Below are 10403 nucleotides of genomic sequence, written 5' to 3'. Positions count from 1 at the left end.
CTCGGCCTGACTTATTTGTTTTACTTTTCACATATCTTATTATTATTATTATAAAAAAATCGATTTTATTATAATTTATTAAAAAATTTAAAAATAATTGATTCATTAATACGTTTAATAATAATACAACAAATATATGACATGCCATGAAGGCAAGGCTTCTTTTTAACAAGGAGACTATCTCGATAAAGGTATTAAAAATGTTTTAAAAATGTTTATATATGTTATGATATTATTAGACATTTTTATTAAATTAGTTAATAATTTATTTTTTAATAAATCAGAATAAAATTAATTTATTATAACAACAATAATATATCTAATTGTCCACACTATAATTATTAAATCCGATTTGATCCGATCAATTTACACAATCTAAATCGAATCAAAGTTTGAATTTTTTTATAAAAAAACAAATATATTTCAAATTTTTGTTAAAAAAAAATCCAATAAGTTATGTAAATTAGTCGGTTCAACCGGATTTAATAATAATTTAATTTATTGTTATTCTTATAAAAAAATCGATTTTATTCTAGTTTATTAAGAAATTCAAAAATAAACGATTCATTAATACGTACAATAAATATATAAATGTCTTTACAAAAAGACATTTTATGCCTCTTTACGAGAGCATCCTCCTTTCAACAAAACACACGTATATATTCTTCACCCTAATGGCCTGAATTATTTGTTTTACTTTTCACATATTTATATTATATTACATGACACACCACTCCTATTAGTTAAATACATTGTTGATATTCCTATTCCTGAAGAAAGAAGAGGAATGGGTGAAGTAGTGTTGATGAGGAAGCTGTTCTGCAACCAGTAGGTAGAAAAGCCCCATGACTCCAGTGTGACTTCGAGTGCTGCTGCTGTAGTTTGACTCCAGGGTTAATTTTTCGCCATCAATGATCTTTACAGAACCTGGTTTAGGATAACAAGTGGTCATTCCTACAATGTAGCCTGCCTCATTTCCTGCTTCATCTCCAGTTCCATAATTTGCCATTGAGGTACATATTACCCTTCCATCCTGAAAAGTGAACACCAGTTTGCACAACTTTCAGAACACAAGCTACACATATTTAAAGTTTAAGGGGCAGAATAGTCATTAACCACCTGTCCATATAGAGTTGCTCCAATTCCAGCTGAATGCTGATGAGCTACACCATACACAACATAACCACCCTTTGGAAATGGGAGCCTTGTTCTCTTCACATCAAGACAATCATTACCTTTCTTGGTGTCTGTGTTGCAAGGATCTACTTCATACTCAACCTGTAACAAAGAAGAATAATTATTCATGTTGCTCAATTATTCCTGTTACCTAGATTATTTTTCATTAGCAATAATATAGACTCAATTGTAGATGTAACCACCTAACAAATTTTTTTTAAAGAATTCAGTCACTCATGACTCACCCGGCAATCATGATCTGAGCTTGTTATACTTGAAGTATCTGAAATTTTCAAAGTATCAGTCACATCAATTATATAAATCTTAACAGGAACAACATATTCATCCCAATCCATCCACTTCACTGTGTATCTCAAATAGAGGCTTCTCTTGGGAGCTTGAAAGCCTTTCTTCAACCTGCACTGAGTCTCATGATAGCAACAATTCAAACCCCCTATGTAATCTGGAGGCAAAGGCTTGCCAAATTCATTGACTGTAACATTATAAAGGTCACACCTACACTCAGTGCACCCCAACTTATCCTCTACGCCTCGCGTATCGATGGCGTGGATATTAAGCATCCATTTCTCCTCATACCCTTCTTCAGGATTGCCTATTTCTAACCCAAAAGGATCTGGAATATCCGTATTTGTTCCTCTTGTTTCAGATCCAATTCCATAATACTGTCCAAGAACATTTCCCTGGCATATGCCACTATTTCTCACAACCCCTGATTCTGAGATTGAGTCTGACACATGAAGCACACGATGAGGATCATAGCTTGCGTGTGTTGCAAGTTTGGACTTGGATTGACGGTATCTTATAAGAGCCCAGTGGTGGAGGTAAGTTTCATGGAGGGGTACAGAGTTTCCAGCTTCATCAACAACTTCAGCAGTGAAACCCTTGAGAGCAACATGACCTCTTGGAAAATCAATATCATAGTAATTTTTATTCGAAACCGATCCCGGTCCTATTTCAATCTTGGGGGAAAGATGAACTGCTGTCTTAATTTTATTCTCAGTCTTCCAAGAAAAAGCAGCTGAGCATGGACTGCCTAACACCAGCAATAGTATTGCCAATGAAATCATCTCACACATTTTGTTGGTTGACCTGTCATCAAAATTCTTATTATTCATCACTAATCAGCTAATTATAAATTAAGATAGAGATATTTTGCATATATTTATGTATGTTCTGAGGCAATTATTAATCATGATGCAAAATTCACAAAAAGCTGAAAAGAAATATGACATAAACTGATAAAAAAACATTGATTAAGGGGGGAGAAACAATGATTAGCTTCTTATGTATAGAAAAGGGGAAAAAATTCAGTGTTTATTAACACAAAAATAAACTTAAAAATTCCACCAAATTGACATTATTGACATGGAACAAGCTAAACAGCAATAGGCAGCCATGAATAAAAGGCATGAATAGCAGCAATAATTTGAGAAAGAAAAGAAAGAGGGAAGAGCATGCATAATGAAGAAGGAAACAGGGATAGAATGGTTTCATTGGCTTACATTCAATTCAAGAGTGCCACACCACACCACAAGGCAGAGTGTAATTGAATGCGGAACCAGCAACCAGGATTTATAGGCAAAATATTTGAGGAGAGAAACATCCTCACGTCTGAAATCACAAATGTCACCCAAATGGATAAAAAAATTAGACAAGAAGAGAAATAGTTACATAACTTTTTAATTAGAAGAGATTGTCTAATTAAAAATATAAGAATATTTTTAATTTTTTAAAATATGATATTTTTTTGTTTAAAATATATAAAGATAAATTAATTTCTCAAAAGAATTTAAATGTCTCATGTTTTAAAAGGTAATAGATATTTTTAGTTTTTTAATTAGTCGAACACTTATTTATCATTGAAATAAAAAAGTCAGAATATTTGTGGTTTATTCAAAATAAAAGTATAAATAAATTTATGTATAATTTATTGTTTTTGTTTAAAAAATCCTTTGTATACAAAAAAATTCAATATATAATTATTTGTAAACTTTTGTAATGACAACATACTTAATTACATATATATCAAAAATACATATAAATAACAATATAAATATGAAATTATACTTGTTAAAACACAATCTAGTAAATGATTTAATGATCGATTGTTTAGTGTTTACCGTATATAGCATTTTTGGGGAAAAAATAACACGTCAATTTAATTATGAAAAATTTTTCGCATACAAGCATTTTCTCATACAAGTCATATAAGTCATTTATTTTATTTTTTTTTTCATGTCTCATCTTTTTCTTCTTCTCATTCTTCTTCTTTTTTCGTGCCTCTTCTTCTTCGTCTTCTTTTTCCTTATTTTTGAAGTGTTTTATTTTTATTGTCGTGTTTCTCCTCGTTCTTCTTTTGATTTTTTAACATTATGTATTTTTTTTATTTAATTTTTTCCTCCCAAAAAGAATTATGAGAATATGAAATAAAAAAATAAAGAAGAAAAAGAAGCAGCAAAAGATGAGGAAGAGAAAGAGGAAGAGTTCTGAATTATGCATAAAGTGTACGAATTTTGGGTATATTTTTTAAATTCTTGGGTGTATTTTTGTAATGCTTTTGGTGTATTTCTATAATTTTTTGGATGTATTTTTGTAACCGTTTGGGGGTGTATTTCTGTAATCATTTGGGTGTATTTATGAAGTTCCATTATCTTCAAAACGATTTCAAAACTTGATTTCAAAAACCATAAAAATCGAAAAAAACAAAGCAAGAATACCAATGATAAACACGGATAAAACAACGAATGAAAAGGTAAAAAGAGAATGCACGAAGGAGATCGAACAAATTTGATAAAAAACTCGTTTTCATGGAAAAAGACGAAGAGGAATAGAAGAAGAAGAAGGAAGAGGAGGAGGAGAAAGAGGAACGCGAAACATGCCATGAAAATTGTATATGGACATTTTTTATTAAATTTTTCTCAACTTATATGACTTATAAACCAAATAACTTGTACGTGTTGCATTCCTCTTTAATTATATATAAACACAATTATCGTAAAGTTAAGGTCACACTCACTAAAAAAATAATAATAATAACACATCAATTGGAATATATAGATACAATTATGTAAAGTTAAGTTAAAGTCACTCTCACCCAAAATCAAAGTTAGAAAATCACACACTATCTTATAAGATTGCAATGAAAACTAACAAGCCCAAATTAGGACCTTAAAAAAAGTCATTCCATATATAATTATTTCTTATTCTAAAACATGCAAGTCAAAAACTAAGGTTGCGTTTAGTTGGTATTTTTATTTTTTAATTTTATGTTTAATATTTTTTGTTTTTAAATTTTATAAAAAAAATATAAATAATAAAATTTTATTTTTTGTTTTTATCTTTTATTTTTTTTTGTAAAAGATAAAAAAATATTAAAAATAAAAATAAAAATAAAAATTAAATACACTCTAAATTTCTTCGTTGGACACGTGGTGCATGATGAGAGGGGTTTGGTTAATACGAAATATAGTGCTGGGTTATATGCTCTAAGCAGTGACGTCTACTATGGATGACTATTGAATGGGAAACGTCGAGCAACACAGTACGAATTAATAGTGACATTAACAAATATTACATCTAGAAGAATCAGTTAGTCCTTGTTAATGCAGCTGGATTCATTTGTTCTTTTTATCATGGCAGTTTTCGTTGAAATTAAACTTAACGGCTGTTTTGCATATTTTTCACAATTTTAATTATCGTGAAAATATTTGGATTATTTTAATATTTAATTTTTGTGAGTAAAATTTACTTCTTTTTTTTGTAAATATTAATTTTATTATGCATTAAAGTCTTTAATTACTTTGTCACGATAAAAAAAAACAAAGATTTTTTTTTTACGATGAACTAATAAATTGAAATCAAATTAACTTATAAAATTAAATGCTTTAAAAGGTGAATAAAATTTTACTAAGCATAATAATAGTTGCAAAAGTACATAAAAGGAATTAAAAATAAAATTAGAATATAAAGTGCGAAAAAATAAACTATATAAAAGTAAAGTATAGAATTTGTAAAGAAAAATAAAAAACATGAAAATATTTACAGAAATTAACTGAGAATAAAATCGAAAATCATTAGGATTTGAAAGTTTATGAGAATATTTCTATATAGAATTTTTAACATTCTCTTATTTGCTACTCTATTATAAATACTTTTTACCAATTCTATGTTGATATGACGATGACGATAACTCAAAAATAATTGTTTTTGCCAAATACAATTTGATAATTGTCTCCTAAGCTATGTTCCCTGATTTTAAAAAACTGTCTTACTATCTAGTCGAAATCAATTTCAAATCAAATCGCACCATACTATCAATACTAACTTGAGTCTTTTATAAATCAATAACATACAAACAAATGTTGAATTTTTTTACCAATTCTCTTTCAATCGAGTCTTCCTTAAATCTCAGAAATTGCTAAACTAACATCAACATATCAATTGTTGACATTTCTTTCATCGAGCAATAACAGCGTTAAGAAAAAATATAACATTTTATTATTCTATCGTATTTATCCTTCTTTATAATAAGATGATATAAATTTAAAGCATAATTTATATATAATACACGAACACTGACATGAATACGGGACACACTACAACACGGAACACGCTGACACGCGAATTTTAAAATCTTACATGACACTGCGACATGCATACATATAAAATATAAAGTATTTTTTAGATAAACCGTAATAATATTTTAATATTTTATTGATATTAAAATATAAATTAATTTTTTAAATTATTTTTAATATATTATTTTAATTATATCAAGTATTTAAAATATTTTTTGTTTTAATAAATAATAATATATACTATATTTAAATTTATTTTAAGAATATATATTAAGAATAAGACCGGATACGCTGACACGTGATGGTATTTAAGTGTGTCTAAATGTGTTTAAAAAATTTTTTATTTTTTATTAAGACACAATTTAGACACAATAAATACACGTGTCAGATAAATATCAATAAATATCTTATCCAAAATATATCTAACACGCAGATACAATAATTTAACAAAATATCCATCTTCTTAGTAATTTATCCTCGTAACTTTTTCATATATATATATATAAAACAGAATCACCCATCCCTAATTATTTGCGTCCACGTACCACTTGCCATGAATAAGATGATATGCAGAATAAAATATAATTTATCATTATTAATTTTACAAATAAAATTAAAAAAATAAATATTACACTTTAGTCCTTCGATTGAAATAAAATTAGGAGAATCCATTTTTCACAAAATATATGTTAAATATAAATAAAAAATATTATTTGTATATTAAAATTAACTATTAAAATTAATTACTAATATATTTATATATAAATATATATGTGATTTAATTTATTTTTAATGTGTATTTATATTTTAATATATATTTTATATTAATAATTAATTTTGGCGATTAATTTTAATGTACAGATAATATAATTCAACGTAAATAGATGTTCATGTTGCGTATAAAGTGTCCAAACTTTGATTGTGACGGGGACGAGTTCTTGAATGTCACGGAAAAACAATAATCACGGGGGATAAGAGAGGTACGTTGATGTGGAGCTTGTGAAAATTTATAATGATTTGTGTACAATAAGAGGGAGGTGCGTGATAAGAGAGAGGCGTAGAACGCGATAATTTAGGTCCATTCGAATAGAAATGATAAGATAAAAATGATGAATTATTTGATGAGGTAAAAAAATATTAAATATGTAAAAAAAATGAAATTATATTTATTATGGTATTTTCATGAAAAGGTGATAATTTATATATCTTTATCAAAAAAGATAATATGATTCTGATACTATAATAAAATTATGAAAGAATGAAAAGAAAAATATGAAAAATTTTTATTATTGTGTTGTTGTTATTGTGTATTGTGAGAAAACAATGCTATTTATTTATATTAATTACTAAGCTAATTTTAAATTTTAAAATAAACTAAAATAACCAAAATATTTAAATGATTATGTTGAAAAATGATAAGTATAATTAACTTAAAAAAATAAACATAATAAATTTTATTTTTAGAAGATAAAAATAAGATAACAAATAAAAATAAAATAAGAATTTAATAATTTTTTTTATTTTTTTGATATATAGCATATGAATTTAATTTTAATGTATTTTTAATAATTTTATATGTGTATTTAATTATATAATGTCACATTAAAAAATAACAACTTTTTATATTTTTAAATAGTTATTCAAAAAAAGAAATATAATTATATGACTGTGTAAAATACATTATGCATCAAAATTAAACTCTATAATATATTTTATCATTTTTATATGTTATTTTTATAATTTTAAAAAAATAGTCTCTAATAATTATAAAAAAATAACAAATTAGACTTAATTTTTTTTAAGATAACATATTTTTTAATATTAAATAATAAATAACTAAGTTGTTCATTGAAATAAACAATATTTATTTTAAAAATTGACATTACTAATAAAAAAAGGAATAGAAGAGTTAAAAAATGATTATGCTATGCATAACCGGTTGTAAGTCACCGGTAGGCAATAGTTTTAAAATTAATTGTGATGCAAGCTTGTATATGGATTTAAATTTAGCAGAATTTTGGTGTATTATTAGAGATTCTAAAGGAGATTGGATCTTGGGCTGCTCTGGAAGCATTTTCTCTTGGTCTATCATCAGATGTGAATTATTTGCTACTTGAAGGAGGCTGATTTTAGCTTGGAATTGCGGTTTGAGGGATATTATATGTGAAACGGATTGCCTTGACATTCTGCCCATCATGCATGAGCTTACAAGTGGGAATTCATCTGAAGTAATAGATTTGGTTCACAAGATTAAAGAGCTTTTATCTCGTTCTTGGCTTGTTCACGTTGAATGGGTGTCCCGAGAAGCAAATAGAGCTACGGATTGGATGGCTAAATATGGTGCCAAGAGTAACTCTAATCATGTTATTTGGTCTGAGTCTTGTGTTGATCTCCAACAAATCATCCGCTCGGATTTATGATAGTTTTTGCTTTGTTTATTTCCTTGTTTAGACACAAAAAAAAAAAAAAAACGGTTGTAAGTTACCACAACGCTTAAACGCACTTGTTATGCACGTATGTTTCACGCGCTTCTAATAACAGATTTTTAATTTTTGAAAGGATTCCGTTTCTTTTTTTGAATTTCTTGCCTTTTCTTTCTTCTTCTTCATTTATGTGTTTTTCTCTTTTTTCGTTATTATTGATTTCCATTATTTGTTGACATCAAGCTCTGAAATCGTTTTTGCAGACAATGGATAATTCAACTTCAGATTGTCAGATGAACCAGTGCGTGAATCTTGCATGTAAAATTTGCTGTTAATTCTTTTTTGTTTGAATTGAATCTAATATACTAGTTCTTATTAGAATTAATATAATCTTGTCTATTTTATATCAGATGTTCGGGTGTAGATCAGGAATATTTGGGTGTATTTTTATAAAAAATTGAGTGTATTTACAGTTTATGATTTTTTATCTGACAGAGAGTGAATTGTCTTATTCTTTTAGTTGAATTATTTTAGTTTCTGTTTAGTTATGATTCATGAATCTGGTATTTGTTATTTTTTATGATGGTTTTATAGTTGTATTTGAATTCTATAATTTATGCTTGTTTTAATATGGTGTATTTTAGGTGTATTTTGCAACCCTTGCTGACTTTGGTGGCTGATTTTAGTGTACACGTAACATAACTCATTTCTGTATCTGCAGTAAATTTGGGTGTAAAAATGAAGATATTTGGGTGTAATACGAAGATATTTGGATGTATTTTTATTCTGATGAGTTTTGCATAATTCAGAGCTCTTCCTCTTCCTCCTTCTCATCTTCTGCTGCTTCTTCTTCTTCGTCTTCTTATTTCATATTCTCATAATTCTTTTTGCATTGGGAGTGAAAAATCAAACAAAGAAGAAAAAAATACATAATGTTACAAAATCAAAAGAAGAATGAGGAGAAACACGACGATGAAAATGAAACACGCGAAGAAAAAGGAGGAGAAACACAAAGAAGGAGGAGAAGAAGAAGGAAGAAGAGGAGGAAGAGAAACGCGATGAAAAAATGACAGTTATAATTTTTATCGAGTAAAAAGAAGAAGAAGAGTCGTTCATAATGGTGAGTAGCGCGCTTTTGAAATAGAAAGTGGTTAAGTAACATGCGTGTATTTACTCTTAAATGTGGAAATATAATGCGCGTGTGTTTTGTTAGACTTGTACCAATTTATAAAATTTGTAAATAAAAAAATTTTGTATGTGTAGTATACTTGTTTTCATAATCCGCTACTCAAAAACCCATTTTATAAACCCTAGTGTTCAAGCATAAGGCCATAGTGTTTTTTTCAGCTTCAATTTTTGTGCATGATCCTTCTTATTCCTTCTTCTCTATCACGGTTTAAAGTTAACCTTGAATAGTTGAATGCACATTATCCGCAAAGGATTTTACGTGAAAATTCGTAAAATTTTTTAGCTTAATGTAAACTGTTTTAGAATATTATAATTGTATAAATTTGATATCTAAATATTTTAATAGGATAATAGTAGGATAGTAAAAAGTAATGTTGAGTAAAAAGTAAAGATTATAGTTTTATAATAAAAATGCAAAAAATATTAAAATTTATTATTTTTATTATTAATTAATTATTAATTTATTTTTTTAATTTAATTTTTTTATTTAATAATTTAATAATATATTTTATCTTATATTTTTAAATATTAATAATTAATTAATGACAAAAAATAATAAATAGCTTTCCTCTTGTGTACTCAATTTGCTCGAAATAGCTTTCAATTGCACATTTAATTTGCAGTTTTGCACTTCGGCGTTCCGACTCTTGAATTGTTATCGTGTGATATACGTTACTATATTATGGACTATTAAATCCCTTGATTGATTGATACAATGCATGGTTCGTGATTGTGTTGGAAGTTGGAACAAGTTTCGATAATATCATAGTGGATTAGTGGGGTTGTCTCATTATCTAAGTATCAACACGTTAGACGTTCCCAGCTGACTCATCTCATGCACGTGTACACGTAATATTAAGTCTATTTTATGAGCGAAGGAAACTACACAAATAAAATCAACACGAGTATAAAAAGAAATAATAGAGCTCATATTTTTAGTATAAAAAGTAGAAAATTTGTTAAAGTTTGTCTAAATATAAGATAAAAATAAAAAGTATTAGTTGTTTAATATCTTTTG

General features: G+C 27.1%; 1 protein-coding gene across 1 annotated transcript; it reads right to left on the bottom strand.

The window, feature by feature from the left end:
• Positions 1 to 536: 536 nt before the first annotated feature.
• On the bottom strand, positions 537 to 2896 carry LOC112792351 (uncharacterized). Its single transcript, XM_025835544.3, has 4 exons — positions 2700 to 2896; positions 1422 to 2286; positions 1120 to 1278; positions 537 to 1033 (listed from the first exon to the last, which is right to left on the bottom strand). Coding segments are annotated over exons 1-4 (1320 nt in total). The 5' UTR covers positions 2702 to 2896; the 3' UTR covers positions 537 to 739.
• Between the last annotated feature and the right edge of the window lie 7507 nt (positions 2897 to 10403).

This window comes from Arachis hypogaea, chromosome 13, assembly GCF_003086295.3.
Source record: "Arachis hypogaea cultivar Tifrunner chromosome 13, arahy.Tifrunner.gnm2.J5K5, whole genome shotgun sequence".
In the NCBI taxonomy this organism is placed as follows: Eukaryota; Viridiplantae; Streptophyta; class Magnoliopsida; order Fabales; family Fabaceae; genus Arachis; species Arachis hypogaea.
This window is presented reverse-complemented; position numbering and strand designations above follow the sequence as displayed.

Bases quoted from the DNA above. Each gene is read 5' to 3' on its own strand.
- LOC112792351 (XM_025835544.3), bottom strand. The intron at 1,279-1,421 runs GTGAGTCATGAG...TCTTTGTTACAG, and splicing joins GCTCAGATCATGATTGCCGG to GTTGAGTATGAAGTAGATCC. The intron at 1,034-1,119 runs GTGGTTAATGAC...TTCACTTTTCAG, and splicing joins GAGCAACTCTATATGGACAG to GATGGAAGGGTAATATGTAC.